The sequence below is a fragment of the Candoia aspera genome, chromosome 8 (genome assembly GCF_035149785.1).
Source record: "Candoia aspera isolate rCanAsp1 chromosome 8, rCanAsp1.hap2, whole genome shotgun sequence".
Taxonomy (NCBI): Eukaryota; Metazoa; Chordata; class Lepidosauria; order Squamata; family Boidae; genus Candoia; species Candoia aspera.
In genome coordinates this window covers 23,627,573-23,652,898 of record NC_086160.1, presented here as the reverse complement: position 1 = coordinate 23,652,898, position 25,326 = coordinate 23,627,573, and the positions used below count along the sequence as shown (strand labels likewise).

General features: G+C 38.3%; 1 protein-coding gene across 1 annotated transcript in view; it reads left to right on the top strand.

Annotated features, from left to right (window-relative positions):
• WWC2 (WW and C2 domain containing 2) overlaps window positions 1-25,326 on the top strand; it is a 142,580-nt gene that overhangs the window by 37,482 nt on the left and 79,772 nt on the right. Inside the window, exon 2 of the mRNA XM_063310484.1 lies at window positions 24,219-24,328. Coding sequence (XP_063166554.1) covers window positions 24,219-24,328 — 110 coding nt within the window. The remainder of the gene's footprint in view (window positions 1-24,218; window positions 24,329-25,326) is intronic.

Here is a 25,326-nt window from a genome sequence, read left to right as displayed (position 1 = left end):
TGTGGTTATTGGTGAGATGTCAAGATTAAAGATAGACATTCTGGGCGTCAGTGAACTGAAATGGACTGGAATGGGCCACTTCACATCAAATGACCACCAGATCTACTACTGTGGACAAGAGGACCACAGAAGAAATGGAGTAGCCTTCATAATTAATAGTAAAGTGGCTAAAGCAGTGCTTGGATACAACCCAAAAAATGACAGAATGATCTCAATTCAAATTCAGGGCAAGCCCTCTAACATCACAGTGATCCAAATATATGCCCCAACCACAAATGCTGAAGAAGCTGAAGTAGAGCAGTTCTATGAGGATCTGCAGCACCTACTGGACAACACGCCTAAAAGAGATGTTATTTTCATCACAGGAGTCTGGAATGCTAAGGTGGGCAGTCAAATGACACCTCGAATTACAGGTAAGTATGGCCTGGGAGAACAAAATGAAGCAGGACATAGGCTGATAGAATTTTGCCAAGACAATTCACTCTGCATAACAAACACTCTCTTCCAACAACCTAAGAGACGGCTTTATACATGGACTTCACCAGATGGACAACACCGAAATCAGATTGACTACATCCTTTGCAGCCAAAGGTGGCGGACATCTGTACAGTCGGTAAAAACAAGGCCTGGAGCTGACTGTAGTTCAGATCACGAACTTCTTCTTGCACAATTTAGGATCAGACTAAAGAGATTAGGGAAGACCCACAGATCAGCTAGATATGAGCTCACTAATATTCCTAAGGAATATGCAGTGGAGGTGAAGAATAGATTTAAGGGACTGGACTTAGTAGATAGGGTCCCGGAAGAACTCTGGACAGAAGTTGGCAGCATTGTTCAGGAGGCAGCAACAAAATACATCCCAAAGAAAGAGAAAACCAAGAAGGCAAAATGGCTGTCTGCTGAGACACTAGAAGTAGCCCAAGAAAGAAGGAAAGCAAAAGGCAACAGTGATAGGGGGAGATATGCCCAATTAAATGCAAAATTCCAGAGGTTAGCCAGAAGAGATAAGGAATTATTTTTAAACAAGCATGCGCGGAAGTGGAAGAAGACAATAGAATAGGAAGGACAAGAGACCTCTTCCAGAAAATTAGAAACATTGGAGGTAAATTCCAGGCAAAAATGGGTATGATCAAAAACAAAGATGGCAAGGACCTAACAGAAGAAGAAGAGATCAAGAAAAGGTGGCAAGAATATACAGAAGACCTGTATAGGAAGGATAACAATATCGGGGATAGCTTTGACGGTGTGGTCAGTGAGCTAGAGCCAGACATCCTGAAGAGTGAGGTTGAATGGGCCTTAAGAAGCATTGCTAATAACAAGGCAACAGGAGACGACGGCATCCCAGCTGAACTGTTCAAAATCTTGCAAGATGATGCTGTCAAGGTAATGCATGCTATATGCCAGCAAATTTGGAAAACACAAGAATGGCCATCAGACTGGAAAAAATCAACTTATATCCCCATACCAAAAAAGGGAAACACTAAAGAATGTTCAAACTATCGAACAGTGGCACTCATTTCACATGCCAGTAAGGTAATGCTCAAGATCCTGCAAGGTAGACTTCAGCAGTTCATGGAGCGAGAATTGCCAGATGTACAAGCTGGGTTTAGAAAAGGCAGAGGAACTAGAGACCAAATTGCCAATATCCGCTGGATAATGGAAAAAGCCAGGGAGTTTCAGAAAAACATCTATTTCTGTTTTATTGACTATTCTAAAGCCTTTGACTGTGTGGACCATAACAAATTGTGGCAAGTTCTTAGTGGTATGGGGATACCAAGTCATCTTGTATGCCTCCTGAAGAATCTGTATAATGACCAAGTAGCAACAGTAAGAACAGACCACGGAACAACAGACTGGTTTAAGATTGGGAAAGGAGTACGGCAGGGCTGTATACTCTCACCCTACCTATTCAACTTGTACGCAGAACACATCATGCGACAAGCTGGCCTTGAGGAATCCAAGGCTGGAGTTAAAATCTCTGGAAGAAACATTAACAATCTCAGATATGCAGATGCTACCACTTTGATGGCTGAAAGCGAAGAGGAACTGAGGAGCCTTATGATGAAGGTGAAAGAAGAAAGTGCAAAAGCTGGTTTGCAGCTAAACCTCAAAAAAACCAAGATTATGGCAACCAGCTTGATTGATAACTGGCAAATAGAGGGAGAAAATGTAGAAGCAGTGAAAGACTTTGTATTCCTAGGTGCGAAGATTACTGCAGATGCTGACTGCAGTCAGGAAATCAGAAGACGCTTAATCCTTGGAAGAAGAGCAATGACAAATCTCGATAAAATAGTTAAGAGCAGAGACATCACACTGACAACAAAGGTCCGCATAGTTAAAGCAATGGTTTTCCCCGTAGTAACATATGGCTGCGAGAGCTGGACCATAAGGAAGGCTGAGCGAAGGAAGATAGATGCTTTTGAACTGTGGTGTTGGAGGAAAATTCTGAGAGTGCCTTGGACTGCAAGAAGATCAAAGCAGTCCATCCTCCAGGAAATCAAGCCAGACTGCTCACTTGAGGGAATGATTTTAAAGGCCAAACTGAAATACTTTGGCCACATAATGAGAAGACAGGACAGCCTGGAGAAGATGCTGATGCTAGGGAGAGTGGAAGGCAAAAGGAAGAGGGGCCGACCAAGGGCAAGGTGGATGGATGATATTCTAGAGGTGACGGAATCGTCCCTGAGGGAGCTGGGGGTGTTGACGACCGACAGGAAGCTCTGGCGTGGGCTGGTCCATGAAGTCACGAAGAGTCGGAAGCGACTAAACGAATAAACAACAAGACAACCTCCCCCCAAAAAAACACTTATATAATTACTTCCTTCCAACCACTGTTCTATACATTTCTGTCTACTATAATAAAGATCAAACTAAAAAAAGCATATAAATTTTCTGCTCTTATAATTAATAATATTATAGTTATTTTACCTTATTAATCTCAATCCAAATCATTAAAGAAGAATAACATCAGACAAGCCTTAAAAGCAATCCAAATAAACATTCTCAAACCCTTACCCCACTTTGAAATAAACCAAAGCGTTCACATATTTCCAAAATACACACAGGGCATTTTTCAAAGAAAAATCAAAAAGCCCAACTGCCCCCCTTAAATACTCCAACTTCTCAGCAAAAGGCCTCCCATAGATAACAACCCCTTCCTTCAGAACAGCAACACTTACAGTTTGCAGTTTGATCTGTCCCTTTAATTTCTTCCAGTCAACCATCCAATCATCTTCTAGCGTGTCAACAAAAGCCTCGATCTCACTGTCGGTAGAAACCTTTGTATCATTGTTCTTTCCATGACATCCCCAGCCAGATGCCACATTTCCAAGCTGATATTTTCAACAGTGTCCCAAATATCTTGCATAATAACTTGACAAGAAGTGGAAAAAATCTGTTTGAGGTCTCAGTGGAACTCTGAGAAAGTTTGTTTGAAATCTTCCATGTCTCATGCAATAAAATTATGGTGCCCCCTTAAGAACTTAACCAGTGAAAGTAGAATGTAATGGAAAGTTTCTGGAACTGTTTACATAAGTAAAAGGCTGATAAGCAACAGTTCCCCAGGGAAAAGTATCAACAGAAGACTGAAGATTCAAAACAGCAAATTCAGTGTGTAGGAAAATATTGGAAGCTTCAAATTCAGTACAAAAATAATAACAGGGAGACAAACGTTTGCTTTCAATCCTCCTCAATATTTGGATGGAAACAAGCCAAAACTTTAAAATATTTTTCTTTTTTAATTAATCCCAGAAATAACAATAAGCACCAAGAGAGATCGCTTGGTGTAAAAAGCCTCTCTTAGGGTACGTAAACTTAAAAAGATAAAAATTGGGTGATTTAGAAATGGGGTGGCCAGTCTTAGTGTCTCTTTAAGGCTACAGTGTGGCTTGGAAATGATGGCATCGCTGTCTCCCGGCGGCTCTTACCAGATTAGCATGAACCGTTTACAATCCTCAGGCTGCAAGTCGCCATTCTGGAGAGCAAATGGGGTGATTCCAAGTATTTTCTAGTCTGTGAAAATGCTGGGCACCAGGGAAAACCTGCCTGAGCCCAAAAAAACTGCCATGTTGTCAGTTCTGTCCGTGGAGGCCGCGGACACAGCTGCTTAATCTACCATGTCCCCCAACGGAAGTTGTATTTTGCATTTTTCCAATGTTTCTTTCTTCAGCAACTCTTCTCAAAATGTGTCAGGCTATGTGGGATGGAGGTAAGGCATGCTTGTTTTAACAGTTCTCTGTCTAGGGCACATGTATAAGCAGATTCAAAGTTTCGGTACTTTTCTAACTGATTGATTATGTGCCATCATGTTGGTATCAACTCCTAGTGACCACATAACAGTGTACCCATTGACACTGTAATTAGACCATCAGTCTTGTTGCTGGTCCTCCTTTTCCCTTCCACCTTTCACAGTATTAAAGACTTCTCAAGAGTGTTTGGTCTTTGCATGATGTGTTCATAATATGATAATCTGAGCCTGGTCATTTGTGCCTTGAGTGAGAACTCTGAACTGATTTGTTCAATTATCCACTTGTTTGGGTTTTTTAGCTACTCATAGTATTCTCAAGGGTCTTCTCCAGCCCCAAAGTTCAAAAATGTCAATACTCTTTGTCAATACTAGCTTCTTCAGAGTCCAACTTTTGCTTACATAGAGTGTCACAGAGAAAACCATTGCCTGTGTGATTCTGATCTTTGTACATACAGAAACATCAAATATCTTTTCTAAGCCTTCATTGCTACTCTGCCAAGTGCTACTCTATAGCATATTCCTTTACTGTTGATAGCTGATCATAACAGCAGAAGTTATCCGACCATTCATAGCCAATTCAAAGGCTGGTTGCTGGATCTGTTGTCATTAGTTTGCTCTTCTTTTCATTTAATGAGTTCCATTTTTTCACAGTGCCCCTTGACTTTTATTATTAGAATGTCCAGATCATTGCATTTTTAGCTGTCAGGGTAATGTCATCAGCACGACATAGGTTACTGATGTTTCTTCTTCCAATTTAAAAACCGTGCTCATCATCTTCTAATCCATCTTCCCTCAGTATATATTCAACGTATAGTTTGAATAAATAAAGGGAGTCTATAGCCTTGTCTCACTCCTTTGCTGACCTGGAGCTGGTTTATTTCACCATGTTCTGTCCAGACTGTGGTTTCCTGACCTGTGTATAGGTTTAGTATTAGGACAATGAGATGTTCTGGGTTTCCTATTTTTCTATGAACATGCCACAGCTTGATATGGTTGACACAATTGAAGGGCTTTCTATAACCAATGAAGCGTGTATGGACTTCTTTTTGGTATTAGTTGGTTTTCTCAAATATCTAGCATGCATGAGCAATAATGCTTTTTGTTACTTAGGCTTTCCTAAAGCCAGTTTGAAGATCTGGCATTTCCTTTCCATATAGAGCTCTAATCTGCATTGGATGATTTTAAACATTATTTTGCTAGCATGTGAAATTAAGGATATTGTATGATAGTTTGCACACTCTGTTAAGTCTCCTTTCTTTGGTATATAGACTGACCTCTTTCAATCTGTTGGCCACTGTAACGTTTTCTAGATTTGCTGGCATAGCTTGGTTGGAACCTTTATGGATGCTTCTGTTGCTTGCCATATTCTGTGTAGATATTCCATCAGTTCCTGTAGCCTTCTCACTTGGTAATGACTGGAGGGCTAATATGACTTCATCATTTAGTACTAGAGGGAATGTCTTCTAAATACCTTGGATGTTGACATCTGTATTATACAGAATTTCAATATACTTCTTCCATATTTCTTTGATCATCTTTGAATCAGTTACCATTGGTGTCCTTTAGCTTACTGGTAGTCCTTGTTTAGCGACTGCCTTGTACAATGACCATTTGTTATGATGGTGATGAAAAGGTAACTTTGCCACCAATCCTTGCATTTATGATCTTTGCAAGTCTGTAAAGTAAAGCAAAGCTGAAGTAAGAGCATAAGCATAGTCGCAGATTCACTTAGCGACCACTTCACTTAATGACCAAGTTGCCTGTCCCAATAGTGGTGCTAAATGAGGACTTACCTGTACTAATAGAAAGTTGAAACATCCTTCTGAGCTTGGAGATGTTTTGGAAGATTTTCCTTGTTTTTCTGCGATATTTCCATTTTTTTGTCTTTACGATTGTCATAATACTACTTCTTGTCTCTTCTAATAACTCCCTTAAATTCTTTACTGAGATTTTTCTCTTTCTTGACTTTGGCTTTGACTTCTCTTCTCTTCTCAGGAATTTCCGTGTTTTGTTCTGACCATGCTTTCTGCTGTTTCTTGATCTTTGGCAGTTTCTTTTCATATTCATCCTTAGCATGTTTTTTTATTTCATCCCATACAGTAGCTCCTCTGGTTCCCTATCAAAAAGGTTCAGGACTTCAAAATGCTTTTTGATGTTGTTCTTAAAAATGTTTTGAGTTTGCTCAAGATCATGTCATGGAAAGTGATTGGCTTTCTTCTTCCACTTTTGCTGGACATGGAACTTGCAGAAGATGCAGTTTGTGATCTGTTCCACTGTCAGCCCCTGGCAACGTATTTGCTGTTATAACTGAGTTCTTCTATCTCTTATTGGTACAATAGAGTCACCTTGATTTCTGTGTACTCCATCCAGTATTGCCAATGTATATAGGAACCATTTTGGTTGTTGAAAGACTGTGTTAGCAGTGAAGAAATTATTTGATTGACAAAATTGATAAGTCACCTACTGCTTCATTTCAGTTTCCTGATCCATACAATCCAACTGCATTTTCCTCCTTAATATTTCCAATTTGTCATTCCGATTTCCAACTACAACCTGCACATTTTACTTGCATATTCTGTTCATTTCAGATTAAACTTGATCATAAAACTTGTCCGCTTCCTCCTCTTCTCCATTAATGGTTAGAGCATACATTTGGGTAATTGTCATATTAAAGGGTTGTCCACAAAGTCCAACTGATATTATACAGTCAGTAACTGAATTGTACCCAAGTACTGTCCTTGCTATATCCTTCCTGACTATGAAAACACCACCACTCCTTTGTTTTTCATGTCCTGTTGTGTTCATCTCCTCAACAAATAAATGAATAAGTATAATGTTTTTGACTCATTTGTTTAATTTGGTTCTCTTTATCTAGTTTTATGATTAGTGTGGAGAATGTTTTAGGTCATATTTGGACTTAAAATTAGGTCCGTGATGGAAATATTGAAAATTCAAAAGGGATCACAAACTTTTAAGCGCCACTGTATATTGCTGCTACCAAATATAGGTGCTCATTATTTTAGTTGGGCAGCTGATGTGATCTTCATGCCTTGGGTGACCCTGCCAGGATTATGTACCCTTGTCATGCACTCCTGGCATTCTTCTCTTATCCCTCCCTGGAAACCCCCCACCCCGCCCACCTGCTACAATGAGGCAGCACAGCAGGATTTGAGGGGGATTTTTTCTAATATAGATATATCATCCCATTTCTGGTTTCAGTTCCTCTTTTTTCTCTTTCCAGCAAAGAAAATAAGGGACCATTTAATCTCACTAGTATAGTGGAATGATCCATTTGCTAAAGCTTGATGTTTCAGCTGGACATTAAAGGTTTAAGAAGTTCCTCCTACACTTCAAAGATTCACTTCCAACATTTTCTTGCTGTTCTCAGCACTGGGTTTCTCAGGAGCAGAAAACAGTCAGTGATACCAGTCAAAGCGAATATTTGTAGCTCAGGGTTGAACTGTGGAGTCCTTGGTGCTCTCTGAGCCTTGTTGTTTTCTTGCAGACATTTCATTGCCAGAGTAGGCAACATCTTCAATGCAAAGAGGGAGTGGGCCTTGCTCTCGAGAGCAAGGCCCACTCCCTCTTCGCACTGAAGATGTTGCCTAGCCTGGCAATGAAACGTCTGCAATAAAACAGTAAGGCTCAGAGAGCACCAAGGACTCCATAGTCAGTGATGACAGGATGCAATAGACCTGTTACAAAGCTTTTATACAGAAAGTTTAGAACGTAAAGGTTTTGCCCCTTTTTTGTTTCTGAGCACTGTACTGCCAATTATACTATATGGTATCATCTAAGATAATTTAATATTCAAGATACGACTTCTGCTTACACACGGGTAAGTGTATACACACACTCAGACACATGTCTTGCTAAGTATTGAACTTGTGATATCTGCATGGGTATTCGCTAGTTCAGTACTTGTGAACTGTTGTATTTTGTTTGGGATTGAGAGAGAGCTATGTCTCCTTCTCTTGCTCGCTCTTTCTCACACGCACACGCACACCTGTTTTCCAGTTTCTCAGCAGCCCCTCACCAGGAAGAGGTTTTCTTTCCCTTATTTATCTAAAAAGCGTAACTTAATCAACCCATTCTTCTGGTTCCACTGCATAGTACAAGGAGCCCTGGAGCAAAGTGAGCCAAATCCCTGAGTGAGCTCATGCTGGCAGATGCTCCTAGACTACTACAGTCCTGCCTCCTTGCATGGTCTCTTCTGCTGCCAGTGAAAAATGTAGTCCAGAGGCAGGCTAATTTGAAAAGGACACATTTTTCCCCTTAAAATAAGTGTCATTTCTTCTTCCTTTATCACTCCAGAGTTATTCTTGAGGAAGACAGGTAAAAATACTTCTGTGGAAGTCAGTGTGTTCAAAAGATCCTGTTTGGGAATGGGGTATGTTTCTCCTCAGGTAAACTGTAAGGAAATCCCTTACTTTAATTTAAATTTAAGTGATTGAGGGAAATCATGTCTGGCTTAGATATGGATTTCAGACATGGGTTTATGGCTTTTTAATGTAATAAATTCATATTTCATGCCATACTGTGCTACTTCTTACTTTGTTTTTGACTATATAGAAATCTTTTATCAGTGTAACAAAATGTTTTAATGTGGTGGCCTTTAGACATTTATGGTGATTTGCACCTGAGACTTCTGCTGTAGAGTAACCAGGCCGCTGAAGTATTTTGGTGCATCAGTGAGAAAAACTCACATTCTTTCCTTCCCTGGCAGGAAAAATATAACACATAAACAACTAACAAAATTCTACCTTCTTGTAGCACTCCTCTAAATCTTCTATTTTGCCCTGAAAAACTTCAAAAATATTTTAAAATGCCACTTACAAAAATGGGTATATATTAAAACAGCATTTAAGTGCAAACTGAAAAAATACATTAACAATCTGATGAAATGTCTAGTTCCCACTTCATCCCATCATGGCTACATAATCCCATCAGTACAGTACTGACAAAACAGGAGGTATCCACTGTCACATCTGTGAATAGGAAAATAGAAGGTAGAAGACAAGCTGTATAGGACACAGAGATTTTTTCTTCCAAAGAGGAAGACATCTGGAAGCTGCCAGTATTGTGCCCTCAGTACCTCCTTTTGAGGCTAGTCCCTCAACTTTGCCTAAAGATAGGACCAGCTCCAGAAAAGCTTTTACACAATCTGTAAGTCATCACATTAATATGCTTCTATATTTCTTGCTGTGTAAATATGACAAATGTACATGTGCTGTCAGTGACACATGATTATCAACAAACAGTTTTTACACTCTTTGTCACATGAAAGAACTTCCATATGAAATGGTCAGTTCTGCAGCTCCTGTGAAGTATGAATGATACTGTACATCATGTGGCTGTTATCTACTGTAGCTAGTTTGTTCTGGTTTGTGCAACCAGTTACTAAAATTTTTAGCTCTTCTTGGGCTGCCTCATAGAATCGAGTTGGAAGGTATCTTAGAGTTCTAGTTCAACCCTCTTCTCACTGCACAATTCACTAGATTGTCTCTGACATATGACCTTACGGCCTCTGTTGGATTTCTGAGTGTGTTGGACTGCATATGCACTCATTATGGGAAGACATAGTGTCAATAAGTACTGTCTTAATACTGTGTACTGATATTATTTATTTTTTAGCCTTTTCATGTTGATTTGCTTTTATATCTGCCAGAGAAAGTTACTTGTTTTGTGTATATTTACCAACTGAAACAACTGAGGATGGGAACGAACCAGATAATCCCTAAACTATTGTTGCTTTTAATGACACCTTTACCCACATGAAAGACATGGGATGAAAATCTTGCTCCATAATGGATTATGAGATTAGTAGCCAATTCTATGGAATGTTAGGAAAAAACATTAATGATAATAGCATGCTGACATGCATAGTTAACCTTTTAAAAATCTAAAGTATAATATTCTCCATTCCACTGCTGGATGATTTCTGAATTTAAGTGAGAATGATAGCAAAAAGTATTTTTATTAATGAGCTTGAAATAGTTTGGCTTGCCTGAGTGTCCTCTTTATAAATTGGTCTATTGGGGCCAATTTGCTGCAAAATGTTTTGATCAATTGGTGCACATTTTTCTTACTAAGTCTAAAACAATGTTCTGCTGTTAATCACAACTGCCCTCCATGGTTTATAAACTGTGGATAGAGAACTAAGACCTTGCCCTGACTCCTGCTGCTCCAACCAGGAATTCATAGCCCTTCTTTTGTTCTCGCTCCCCAGCTACATTTTATTTGTCAGTGATAGCTGGATGTATGGCAGGGCTTTTATGGTGTGGTGGAAAAAGTAGCATTAAAAGGCGAAAAATGCCTCATTTTATCCAGGTCCTTATAGCAACTTGCTTTTATAAACGAAGTTATCAATGTTCAAAATAAAGTTGTACCAATACAAGAACACATATATATTTATGAGCACATACATTGTATTACTATACATTTATTGGCATTTGAAAATGTGTGCCTGGCTAGTGATCAAAATTAGACAATGTCTAGTATGTGAGAGATGTCCAAAGGTTTTTTTTATAGTACATGTGTATTCTGTCTCCCATCAGCTAGGACCTGGACAAATGCAGGCTTGTATTACCTTCAGCAATTTGTTTAGAGGAAGAATGTTGGGTAAAGTTATATGTGTACAACTGTGTTAGGATGGAGCTTTTTTGCACTGTTGCCTTCCTAGAAAGGTTGCAAACCCATTTTAGGATTCTGTTTAGTGTGGTTTCTTGTTTGGTTGCTAGTTGTGTCACACATTCACTTTCCCATTAAAGCTCCAACACTACTGGCTGCTATTCCTACTGACTATGAGAAGGACGAGAGCCTCTTTCTGAAACTCTTCTTTTAATGTTTCATTTCTGTTGATTTCTATTTATCAGAGAAAGGGTTGATTTTAGAGGGGCAGTTGTGTTCTTTCCTGTCTCCCAAACAAATGTGTAATAACATCTCTTTAGCCCCCCCCCCCCCCCCCGCACCATGTCTTCCAGCCATTAATGGGCATTTTGGACATTTTACCACTATACAGTAAAATTGTATAGATAAAATCACATGTGTGCAATCATATATTCATATTCACTATATATTAACCCATAATTGGATATTGTTGTTTTGCCAGTTGGTGCAAACTAGGAGTTCCAGAGACTGAAAAAAAAAATTGAAGGAAAAAAAAATGAACATCCCTAGCTAGAACCTTTTTCTTCCCCAAAAGGAAATGAAAAAAATCTCATTTAGCTTAGTTTGTAATTGGGGGAGGTATAGGGTAACAGTATATGATTCTTTTCAAAGAACTCAAAGCTTGAAAAAGTGCTTAAGAATATATTTTAAAGAATTTGGTTTTGTTTTCATTTAAAAAAAACAAACACTTTTTCAATCAAAGCACCTGGCTTGAATAATTTGTTGTTGTTGTTTATTCGTTTAGTCGCTTCCGACTCTTCATGACTTCATGGACCAGCCCACGCCAGAGCTTCCTGTCGGTCGTCAACACCCCCAGCTCCCCCAGGGACGAGTCCGTCACCTCTAGAATATTGAATAATTTAGAGCTATCAAATTTGTTGGCAGCGGAATTGTTTGTTCTATAATAGTAACAAATTAACCCAGCTTTACTGGAGTGGATAAGAGTTGCAATCACATCTTGAATTCTTTTCGCTAAAACAGCCACTAGACTATAAATCTCCATTAATAAGGAAGATTAGATGCTAATTCAGGTTCTGATATTACCTTTGGCCAGTAGGGGGATGACTGTATTATGGGCATTGCAGAGACAGAGACTTAGTGTGACATGTTCCAAAGCATTCTGATATAAGGAAATAAAGTTGTGGACTAACATACGTTTTATACAGTTCAGTGGGAATCTGTATATTACCAGATTTTCCATTCTTCATCATTTGAACCACCTCTTTTAATCTCATCTTCCTGTTACGACTGCTATACAAAATTTGTTTTCCCAGGAGCCAATTGAGGTAGATGCAGGGAGGGGAAGAACCATGTATCTCCTGCTGTGATGGAATTCTGTCATTTTTAAAATACAACTTCTGCATTGTACATTAATGTGTGAAGTTGTTGCATGCAAAATTCTGAGTTGCTGTTGCCTGCAACACCAAATAACATACTGGATTTTTCATTTTGTTCTAAGTATTTGTGTTGCAAATATATACAGTACATATGAACTTTGCCTTGGAAAAGAATAGAATGGCCAGACTGCATTTGACACAAGGTTGGGAAAGGAGGAGGTCGCAAACTTAATTACTTTATACTTTACTTTTTTAAATAGGTATATGTATCAATTTTATTGTATATAAAAACTTTACAGCTTTATATAATGTGACAATTGATTGTCTTTCTGTTATGAGGTCATCTGCACCTCAAAATTTTTGTTGGGATATTATCTTTAGAGAACATACCACTGTTAAGGTATTGCTTAGCAACAGTTTCCAGAATTCCTTATATTGGAGTTGCTGAGAATTGTAGTTCAACAATAACTGGAGAACCAAGAAGTATGCATGTGCATATATATGTACAGTATGTGTAGTTGTATACTTTCTCTCCAGAGATTGATCAGGGTGTGTGCATTTTTGTTGTCTCTATAGGTGGGAGAGAGTCTGATCAGGGTGACTGCACATGTTGCCTCTGTGTGCATGTATGTATGTTTCTGCTGTGCCCTCATGGCATCTCAGTGTGTGTATGTGTACACTGGAAGGCATAGGATGGGCTTCATATACTCTGTCCTGGGTCATGTGACCAGGAGGGAGGGGGATTTAGAAAGGAGTACTCAGCATTAGGAGAATTTTAGAGTTTTTCCTCTACACCTCTCAGCTCGACCATTTTTTAACCCAAATTTTGTTTTGCTGCATGAAATTTGGTCCCATTCTGTTTTGTTTTGGGAGAGTTATCCTGACAGACAGACTCCCAAACCCCGATGCATAATCTCTTTCCAACATTCTTTCTAAAACGAAGGGGTGGAGGAGAGGGAAGCAATACAGTAGTTGGGGGGGAGGGGAAGAACATCTTACAATCCTTCATGTGCATACGGTTCTTAGAAGTTCTATGAGATATTTTGAAATGGATCTTATTTTTCACATAAATAAGTTGTTCATTTGTAGCAAGATCTAAATATGTTCATTTTTTGTGAACTGCCTTGAAGGATTGTTACTGGAAATCCCGTCTGATCTCCTATCTTTGTATTTCTCTTCTTTTTTCTGATATCTTCTTTATCTCTTTTGCTCTGTATCCCCATGCAACAGTGTATGGATAACTGAAGTGATTGCTTGCAGAAGGTTTTTGAACATTGAGCTGAGGGCTACAGTTTGCCCCCTCCTGTTGTGATTTAAGAGCTCTCCAGTCAAAGTACAGTTCGTAGATAAAAAATGAGATGAGAGAATGCGGTCTGTGAAATTTCTCATCAGTAAATATCACAAGTACTATCTCCCCTGGTGAGATACATTAGCCTCATCAGCACATAACATCAACCTCTAATGTGGTTTGTTTGGTTTGGGATTAGTGTGATACATGAACTGATCCATTACAACTTAGTGTTATATTACAACTTAGTGTTATATGGATTGCATTCCCTCCAGAGTTGTATTCAGCTGCCACTCTTTATGCTTTTAGGAAAGGAATCAAGATCTTCTTCAGTCAGGGCTTTTCAGATTAAGTTAGTTTTAACAGCAGTTTTAATTGTTTCTGTGACATTCGAATTGCTTATGATTTGTTGTTTAGTTTTAGTTGCCATGGGTGCTGTTAGCAAATAAATAAATGTACCAACAATTAGATATTAGATATTCAACAAAACAAGATTGAAAAAATCCTGGCTTAACGTTATATATAAACACAGCTAGTGCTTGACAACACCTTTTCTATTGTATCTTATTTATTTATCAAATTTGTCACCACCCATCTCCTCCCACCAGAGGGACTCTAGGCGGTTTACAACAATAATCAATAAACAATAAACAATAAATATACAGTAATAAATATACAATATATAAAATACAGTATCTAAAAATACAGTTACAGGTAAATAATAATTATAGATAAAAATAGAGTCCAAATGACAGATGACAACTCAGTCCTTGTATCTGGTTCTGTTCATAATGTTATCACACAGTGATTGTGTCAAAAAAAGAAAAGGTCATACAAGTGATGGTCTAAATTTTCTTATTAAAAGGAAACAATGGATCCTCGCCTAAAATGTCAGCATATGTTTTCCTGTTTGATGTTTAAATTTCAGCCTGTTCAAATCAAGTGTGTTTTGTGACTAGAGGATGACCATAACCTTCATGTTGTGATTCATTTTTTCTTCCAATTAATGAGGCCAAATCTCAGTCAAATTGACTTTTATCCTACTTGGGCTATTAGCCGTACTGTTCCCTGACCTGTTTCGATGATCAGGCGTGCTGTTTCTTGACATCCCAACTGCAGTGATAATTGGGAACAAAGGAAGGATTTAATGTTTTAGAATTTCCTTGTGCAAAACAAAATGAGAAAATGGCTGAAACTGATCATATGCTTCTTCTCAGTGTTCATCCTAATTAAAGTTACTTCACACTGTTATAAAGAATCCTAGGAGACAAAACAATATTACTATTGCTTCTTTTCATTAAGGAGAATTTGGAATGTCAGAGAAACCTTTCTGACATGTTTATTGTATACAAGTTGCTTTTTCATACTGAAGAACATAATTGAACATGTCAAGTTTTAGTTAAGTTATATTGTATTCATACTTTATTGTTGGATAGGTTCTGATAATTAGTTTGTTGTTTACTTGCTGAATGTATTGTTTTTTCACCTCACTATTTTATTTAAAAAAACTACATCAATTAATGTGGTATTTTATAAATTAAACAAAAAAGCAGCCCAACCCCCCTGAGTTTTGGTAATTTCAACAAATAGATTACATTATCTGAGCTTTGAAGCTAAGTAAGATCAGACCTGATCAGTCCTTGGATAAGAGACCTCCAGGTGCACTGCACCTGGATTCTGGACTAAACTGTGAAATGGGGAAAAGGATCTTGGAAGAAGACAGGGAAACATATGCTGACCTTGTAGGCAAGGATTCAATATATTCTTTTAACTAGAGATGTTAGGCCAGCATTTTTATGCCTCCCGTTTTTAATATACAAATGATTGTGTAATGACATTATGATTAGAACAAGATACAATCAAAAGGTATCAAACATGAGCATTCAAAACCTCTTGGCAGGGGGGATAGTGAACTAATATCTGTAAAGTATGGGAAAATAAAATTGCTAGTTAATTTACCTAAAAATCAGGCATTATGGTGAGATTACTTTCTAGTACACTTGGTTCAGAGAGGGGTGTAAAACATGTATTAGGTACCGTGTTGCCAAGAGTGAATGTGCCTGTCCAATCCAAAAATTTGTGATAGGCTGCTGAAAGTCGTTCCCCTGTTTGAAGACCATGGAGCCTGGGCAAGACATCAGGCCTCTTCTGTAGTGGCCTCCATGTTGCAGGACTTCCTCCAAGGGCTGTGCTGTTCAAGTGCTGATTAGTAGTTCACAAGCAGTGGTAGAAAGAACATTTGGATTTGCCAGTTAGTAAGATGCCAGTGAAGTGCTTGGATTCAGTTGCAGAAAGCTGCTTTGGAATATGTGAGGACACAAACATAGGATCTGTTTGCAACTGTTTAAATGACCAAGTTTTAAATAAGCCATATTACTAAGCCACATTTTTAAATTCTCCGTTAATCCAGAGCATTAAGAGGTATTCAGAGACAAAGAATGGCTGAACCCTTCCCCACGCTCCAGATCTGAAAACAAAAGGCCATACCAAATAAACAGCACTTTTTCCTCAGTCTCCTTTTCACATAGCAAAAATTAAAAAAAAAAATTTGGATTGTGGTACAGCATTCTGCAGTCTGCTGTCTGTGATGTGAGTGACAATATAAAAATAAAAATATTTTAAAAACTCTTGTGAGTGAATTAAGTCATTAGAACTATATTTATTTAATGTTGGGGTTCTACAGATATCATAAGGAGGCTGGGCCCCAGGTATTATATTGCCATCCCCTGCTTATAAAGGTCTGCAAATGCTTCTGATGAAGCAGTGGTTCCCTTTAAGAAGCTGTTTGGAATACTGCTCTAATGCATTTTCTTGAGCATGGAATCTCTAAATGCCATCTCCAGTTTGCTGGGTCAGGAAGACCCATGTCCCGTGCCTTCCGTTCCTTTCCCTTGCCAAGTGGCTTACAAGCAGGAGAGAGAATATAAAAGCTCAAGGTTCTTACCTCGCTGAATATTTCTTCCAGAAAGGTAGCAGGTGAACAGGTTATATTGCTTTCTGTCTGTTTTTGTTACATTCCCCCTTTATAACTTGTTTCTAGTTACCATGTGTCTCTTTTGTGGAAAAAAAAATCTTGAAACAATTTTGAAACATTTTGATAGAAAATGCTTAGACATAACCTACCTACCCTTCACTAAAGTTCAAACAGGACAGTGACAAATTGAAACAGGTTCAGAGGTACCAAGAGGGGGAGGGGGTCTGGAAACCAAGCTTTATAAGGAACACTTAAAACCTGCAGAAGAGGTGAGTGAAAGGATCTATTATAGCAGTGGTCAAATATCTGAATGATTGTCACATAGAAGAGGTGGGCTTCTTCTCTGTTGTACCAAAGATCAGAACCAGGACCAGTGAATTAAAACTACAGTGAAACATCAGGAGGAACTTCCTGACTGTACTAGCTTTCAGCCAGTAGAACAGGCTGCCCCGTGAGTGGCAAGCTCTACTTTGCTAGAGGTCTTTAGACAGGCTGGATGGTCATCTGTCAGATGCTGTAGTGGATCCTGTATTGAATGTTGGATTAAATGATTTCTAAGATTCTTTCCAGTTTTATGATTCTCTGATTCCACTGCTTGCAAAACTGTTGCCTTTCTTCAAAATGACTAGAATTAACTTTGCTTAAGCTATGTTTCAAATAACATGAAGTTCTGAAATATAGTAATAAAATAGTGTGTTTAATATAGAAAAGAAAGTTTAATTTTCAATCTAACTTCTATTATGGGTTTTTCTTTTTTAAACCCCCCCACTACTAATTATACTCACAGCTTCAGATGAAACTGGAATAAACTTGTACAATATACTTACTACCCTTTTAATAAATGGAGTCTATTTTTACCTACAGTATCACAATTTTCAGGATATTCTATCTTATTTCAGTGTTTGCCCACTTTTTTGTTTTTCCCCAGCTGAAGAGTCATTCTGTGTTTCATGAATATCAAATATGATAGATCATCACTGGGCTGTTCTTAGAGTTTCACTCATTAAGATTTCCTCTAAAGATATATGTGCATCTTATATATATTTACTCAGAAGAGAAACACATTAAATTAGAAACATAAGAAGAGCAGTGCTACCTCAGACCAAAGGCATAGGTAGTTAATTTTATTTATTTATTTATTTATGGAGTCCTTGGTGCTCTCTGAGCTTGGTTGTTTTCTTGCAGACATTTCATTGCCCAACTAGGCAACATCTTCAGTGCTAGAAGGGGTGAGGTTTGCTCTCTGTTTATATACCATAGCTTCCCTGCCTGTGTTGGTGGGGGTGTTGTTCTCTCCTTGGTAGTTCCTTGATTAGGCTGTTGTTTACTGCTTGATTATTTGACTGAGTTGATAGTTCCTTGATTAGGGTATTGTATACTGCTTGATCGTTCTGGTGTTAATCCTTGATTGTTCATCTGGTGTTATTTATTTAATGGATTTATATGACTGCCCATCTCAAATACATAAATATTACTATTTTGTTCCTACAATGACTAAGCAGATTCCTAAGAGAAACCTATAAACACCATAGCAGTTACTCCTAAATAAATCTAGATAGTGAAGAAACATAGAGTCTATACTCCTAATCTGAATTAGAAGCAACATAGAGTCAAATTAACCCTTTAGTCAGTATAAGAACAATATGATTTGGCTCACAAATCATGTATTGTCCTAAGCCATTTTTTGTTGTTGTTTATTCGTTTAGTCACTTCCGACTCTTTGTGACTTCATGGACCAGCCCACGCCAGAGCTTCCTGTCGGTCGTCAACACCCCCAGCTCCCCCAGGGACGAGTCTGTCACCTCTAGAATATCATCCATCCACCTTGCCCTTGGTCGGCCCCTCTTCCTTTTGCCTTCCACTCTCCCTAGCATCAGCATCTTCTCCAGGCTGTCCTGTCTTCTCATTATGTGGCCAAAGTATTTCAGTTTGGCCTTTAATATCATTCCCTCAAGTGAGCAGTCTGGCTTTATTTCCTGGAGGATGGACTGGTTGGATCTTCTGGCAGTCCAAGGCACTCTCAGAATTTTCCTCCAACATCACAGTTCAAAAGCATCGATCTTCCTTCGCTCAGCCTTCCTTATGGTCCAGCTCTTGCAGCCATATGTTACTACGGGGAACACCATTGCCTTAACTATGCGGACCTTTGTTGTCAGTGTGATGTCTCTGCTGTTAAGTATTTTATCGAGATTTGTCATTGCTCTTCTCCCAAGGAAGCCATTTATTACTGAACCATTATTGATTGAATAACCGATATAGGGTTTATACAATATGCCAAGTTATAAACCATGGCTTTTAAATTAAAATAGCTGAATTCTCACAAAGTGTAAAGCCAAACCAATCCACATTACAATATAGCATGATGTGTGAACTCATCCATTTTGGTTTAATCACACCATGGTTTAGCACAATATGTGAATATAACCTGCAAGGTTGGAAAGAAGATCAATTTAATCCAGAATTCTGTTTCCAGCAGTAAACAGCCACATTCCTCTGAGATTTATAGTAAATTTATGGTAAGAATATAAAATGACGCATTCTAGCTCCCTTCTTGATTTATATCTCCCAACCTGAAATTCCTCAGATCTGTTGGTAATCCATGTTCTGGAAGATGGAAACATGAAGATTCCATATAACTACAGGAGCTTATTGACACAGCAGAGTTATTTTCTATAAAGTTGTTTTCAGTACTGGTCATTATTACATCTTATTTTATCTTTAATCTATAATATTAGATTATAGATTGTCCTTGAAGATTCTGGTGGCCTAGACAAGGCAAAGATTTATTCAGCAGTGATCTGAACTATAAAAAGAGTTGGACCATTATTATATCAGCATAGCTGAATTCTGTAGGAATTTTCAGCCAAGGACCATACTGGGAAACTAAATGCTTAGATTTCAGCTACTGGCACTAAAAAATTTTGCAAGTGCCAGCAGTGCGTAATTTACTTAATTAAAGCAACACTGAGTATTCTCTATGCATGTAAGGCATGGGGGATGCCCCTTATGTGCTTACAGTTGATTGTTTAGGTAAGGAGTTTTAAAAAATCAGACCTGCTTTTCTTTGCATACAGTACAATGAAACATTTTCTTGATATTTTGATTTTGTAGCAGTCTCTCAGAATCTGGCTTCAGCATGCTGATGAATCTGAAGTATAGCAATCCATCTTCTATTTTTATCATAAACTTTAGGGTATGATTGAAAACCAGCATGTTACATATTAATTGAGACTTAAATTAATTCCTTTTTGCAAGATCTGATAACATGTATAAAAATAGAATTACGATAAATTCAATGCTGAATTCTGTATAAAGTCTGTCAACACATGAATGCCTTCACAGCTCCCCTGTCAAGAATAGGTTACACATTAAACTATAATCAAGCTCTTTGTTTTAGATACTGCATATATGTATGTGATCTCTGGTTAATGTTTCCTGTATTGGAAGTGCTTAATTTTTTTCCATAGCAATGGAATATTATCCCCGTTTTGGGGGTCCCTAATTGGCTCAGTGCTGTTTTTCAATCTGAACCCCACTTCATACAATATAAAATTCTTACGTGAAAGCATCTGCCTTTAAAAATTCAGATCTTGGCATATATGTATAAATTGGAATACATGACATTCCCATAAGTGTGCATGTTAATTGTGTTTACTCAGGATGGAATCCTTCTCAACTTTGCTTATCTACACAGTGGTTTTACATTTTTCCAAGGTCAGTTCTTCACAGCCTTATGCTTCAGGGCCACAAATCTTACTTCTCTGGAAAAGAAGTAAGTCTCTTGTTTTCAGACTCTGTGGCTCAGTTTCTAATGATATTCCCAGTTAAGGTGCTTTGTATCATAGCTACAGAGGCTACCCCCTCTCCCATTTTGATTCTTCCTTGGATAAAGCAGGGGGCAAAGAATCAATCCACCATCTAAGTCAGTGCATTGTGATTAGTGATGTTCCTTTGTGATCAATTACCTGTTCAGGATTACCAGTAAAACAACTGTGCTTTTAAAAAGTTTTTTTCTCTCTTTCTTTTAAGAAAATTATATTCCTAAGGACTTTAAAGTATGCTGTTGAGCCAGTGTGGTTCTTGAACTTTCTCCCTTTTTGTTCATCTTGGAGAATTAGAATTGACAGGATTACTTACAGTGAATGTACTGAAATGTAATTATCTTGTGAGAATCTTTGCCATACATAAAACGGTTAAGTTGTCAAAGCATCAGATTTTTAAGCATGGCTACCAAGCCTCCTAGTTGGTTAGTAGGTCACAACAGCCTTTGTGAAGTACTGTGGTAGTTTGGGGATAGTTTGGGGATAGGACAGACTTTAAGCAGGATGAACAACTGTGCAAAAGAAAATTCCCTTTGGCCAGAATTTCTCTCCTATCTTTGCCTGGCTATTTGGGACAAACCTTTTATAGCTTTTTACTTGGCACCCATAAATTGTAAAGAGAGCCTCATGTGGTGCAGAGCTGTAGGCGGCAGAATTGCAACCGAAAACTCTCCCCACGACCCAAGTTCGATCCCAGCGGAAGCTGGATTCTTGGGTAGCCGGCTCAGGTCAACTCAGCCTTCCATCCTTCCGAGGTTGGTAAAATGAGTCCCCGGCTTGCTGGGGAAGGTGACAACTGGGGAAGGCAATGGCAAACCACCCCGCTATAGTCTGCCAAGAAAATGTCACGAAAGCAGCATCCCCCCAAAGGGTCAGACATGACTCAGTGCTTGCACAGGGGACCTTTCACCATCACAAATTGTAAGCTCACACTCAAGTGGTTTTGAAGCCTCTTCTGGTTCTCCCTTGCTCAGCCCTTTGTCTCACTTATCCTTGGTTCTTTGGTTCCACTCCACCTCATCTCTCCCACCTCCCACATTGTGCTCACTCCTCCAATCCATCTTTCCTTTTCTTCTGTTTTCCATGTGTGTCTTTATTCAACATGCTTTTTTCCGTTTTCTCTCTTATCTGCTGGATTGCTTTCCTCTACTGTTAGAAGGAAATCCTCTTTTCTTCTCCTTTCTCTTTTATGCTTTCCACTTTCTTCCTAATTTTGTTTCTCCTTATTGTTACATTTTTCCTCTGTGCCTGCACACTTGCTCTCAAGCGAGTGTTTCATTTATACCTAAAAATTCCTTGCTTCCTGAAAAGCTCTTTTATGCCAAAATACCTTTGCAATAAACTATTTCCACAGCACTTTTATTATGAGTTTGGACAAGTTTCAGTTGAGGAGTAGAGAAGAGAAAATATTCCCATCTTCAAACAAGAGTAAAAAGAGGATCCAGATAACAACAGACTGATTAGCTTGTTGTTGATTCTGGGACAAATCGTTAAGCCATCACTTTATGAGCATTTAGAAAATAATTCATTGCATAGCAGGAGCCACTATAGGTTATCAAGAATAAATCATACCAAACTACTTGATCTCCCTCCCTCCCTCCCTCCCTCCCTCCCTCCCTCCCTCCCTCCCTCCCTCCCTCTCTCTCTCTCTCTTTTTTTTTTTATGCTGGAGTGACCAATTCAGTTCATCACAAGAAATAGATTTGTCGATGGCTTCAAGAGTCTTGGTAGCCATTCCATCATGTCCTCAATTGCAAGCACCAGAAAGTCAACACACTTCTCTCAACAGACTCAGTCTCACTCTCTAACCATTACCACCACCGCCATCTAATTCTTCCTCCTCACCAGAACAGACGCTGGTATTCTTCCCTTTGCAAAGTCTGTACAGCCATCTTCTTCAGTTTCTGAAGCTTGTGGCAGTTGTTCTTCATCCAAACACATGTATGGGGAGGCTCTGGAATCTATTCCAAAGCTCCAGAGAAAAAGAGCTGTTCTTAACAAGCTTGGCCCTTTTTGTCACATTTCTCCATCTTTCTGTTGCTTCTACCTGACTTTCTTCTATCTTCTGGAAGGTTTCTTGGCACTGTTCTCCTTTTGCAAGTGCCTTATTGTATTCCATAATGCCTTATTTTCCCTGATAAGCTGGAGGTTTGTCTCTAGCCCCTTCATCTTCTCTTCCAGGGAACCAGACAGCCTCTGTTTGCACCATTTGTAGTTTTTGGCCAAGCATGGCATATCCTCTGTGGGTCACAAGAATAGTTCTACCTCCATGTTACTCAGATTAGGAGAATAAAAGAAAAAAGAAAACCTATTGATACCTACTACCACACTCCTATTTGCCCTCCCTGTTTCCTGTTCAGTGAGTTTGCTGTCTGGAAACTGCGTTCCTTGTATATCCTCTGAAACTTCCTCAACTAGGTCAGCAGAAACAATGCTCCAATTTGTTGTTTATGAAGGCAACTTATCCTGCCTCGTTTCCCATTTTTAAGCATTATTCAGGAAACTAAAAGCTCCACTCTTCTGTTATCTAGTGTGGAAAACAAACAAGCAAAATGTATAGCTATAAACTTTCATTTGCAGAGTAACTAAAGTGACGGAATATGAAAGAAGGAATAGGAAGAAAGCATGCCAAATTTCATAGAAATTGATTTGGGGAGTTGAGCTAAACACTTTTAAAAATACATTTTCAGAGTATCCATATTTTTCTTTTCTCCAGAATGGGACAACACTTACACATTGCTATTACAACATAAAGCATGGTGAATTCAGTAAAAATCAATGTAGGGTTTTTCAAAGCTACATTCTTTTAAATTCTGATTTTGTATATTTTTAAAGGTGCTATGTTTTGAGATAGAATTTATTAATATTTGCAGTGAAAATAGATCCTAAAATGAAAAATATTTCTGGCAAATTTAGCATCATAGGATGAGAGGTTTTGTGCATAGGGAAGGTTTGTGGCAGGGAATAACAGTGCCCCTTTGTGACTGGATTAGAGTTGATTTTGTGGCAGAGTATAGGAAAAAGTATTAGAGTAACTAAGTCACTTGTTTGATAAAAGAAAGTGTAATTCTTAAACCAATTAAGTGAATTAAGAAATTACAAAATGTTTTCTAACAACTTTTAAGGCTGGATGATAAGAAACAGCAGGGTTGATGATATCAAAAGATTGATATGTTCCCTCCATTACCAAGATGCTGTAATTGGGGCAAGCAATAGAGTACGTACTTGTATGTTGTATGCTGTAGGATTTCAAGGGCAGACTTGCCATTCATTGAATCCTGTGCTGCTCTCCATTCTCCACCAAGGGTCGAAAGGTAGCATTTTAAAAAAGTTTTCTCACCCATTATGGCATGTGATGCCTTCTTTTCCCTGAAATGCTAAGCTCCCAATTTATATATCAAAGGGAATTTATATATACAAAGACTGTGAAGGGTTTTTAACCAGAGACAAGGTGAGTTAGAGACTTTGGCTCCACCTTGAATGAATTGAAAAACATCCTGAATTTCCCCATTGTGTGCTGACTTCAGGATTTGTACAGTCAGAGCACAGCCCAAGAGAGTTGTAATGAAAAATAAAAATACAGTGCTGGAAATTATTAAGAAAAAAAATGCAAAAATAAATCAGTTGTATTCAGCTAAAAATACAATGCAGGAAAGAGCATAGAATATCCTTTTCTGCATGCTGATCTTTTTTTTAAAAAAGCATTTAGCTTTGTCAATGTTTCTTAATCAACCTTTTCTCACTTATTCTTTAAAGAGGAGATATTGAACAGGGTAGTGCCTGAAGAAGTACTTCTGAATTAAATTGCTTAATTTTCTCTATGTCTGCATCTAGGAAAAAATTCTATAATCTTAATTCAATTATTTTGTGATTTTGTTTTTAGGTTAACAAAGCCATTATCCTTTGCAGACTGTGTCGGAGATGAGCTACCATGGGGATGGGAAGCTGCATACGATCGTCAGATTGGTGTCTACTATATCGACCACATAAACCGTAAGTGTTTTCTGTAAGTGCTGTATTGATTATATAAGAAGGCTTATCCAGATTAGACTCTGCTGTTAGACTCTTAACAAGGACTTGAAAACAAAAGATTTCTTATGAGACAGTTGAAATTCCCCACAGCAATTCTCTTAGTTTATTTTCTTAGGAAAAACATTAGCTCCTACTGCTGCTGTTTTTTCTCCTACTTCATTTTTTTTAGTGCTGCTATATCCTTCTATCAAATGGATTTCAGAATTACTTAGAATTGTCTATTAACCTTAAACTTTTGTGTTACCAATTAAAGCATTATGTTTTCTGTTTGTGCAAGCAACTCCCCAGGTTTTGCCAAAACATTCTAATTAATCCCACAAATCTGCTTTTTTTCTCAGAGACAAAACTCTAGGAGATGCTGAAGTACCCTCCAAGAAATATATTCATATAAAATTGCATTACAGTTATATCTAATTCCATATATTCTTGTTCTTCAGGCCTTCAGTATCATTGTATAGGTAGTCAAAGTGGTACCAAACACATAAACAGAAGTTGTAAGAGCAGTCTTATGGGAATCTCAAAGTTTGCAGAACAGCAAAATAATAATAATAATAATAATAATAATAATAATAATAATAATAATAATAATAATAATAATAATAAATATTTAAGTGGAAAAGAAGCTGTAAGATTCAGTGTTGGTCAAGTATATCCTAAAGCAGTACAAGTAGTCCTTGCTTAACTATGGTAATTGGGACCGGCAACTCCATCACTAAGTAACACTGTCATAAAGTATATGTCACGTGACCGCGCCAACTTATGATGGCAGCTGCAGTAGTTACAGTTACCATCGTTAGGTGAATCCCACACAGTTGCAGCATCCCATGGCCATGTGACCTCCTGCTGGCTTCCCCATTGACTTCACTTGTTGGAAGCCGGCAGTGAAGGTCACAAGTGGTGATCACATGACCACCTGACACTGCGACCATTGTAATTGCCAGCTGGTTACCAAGCACCCG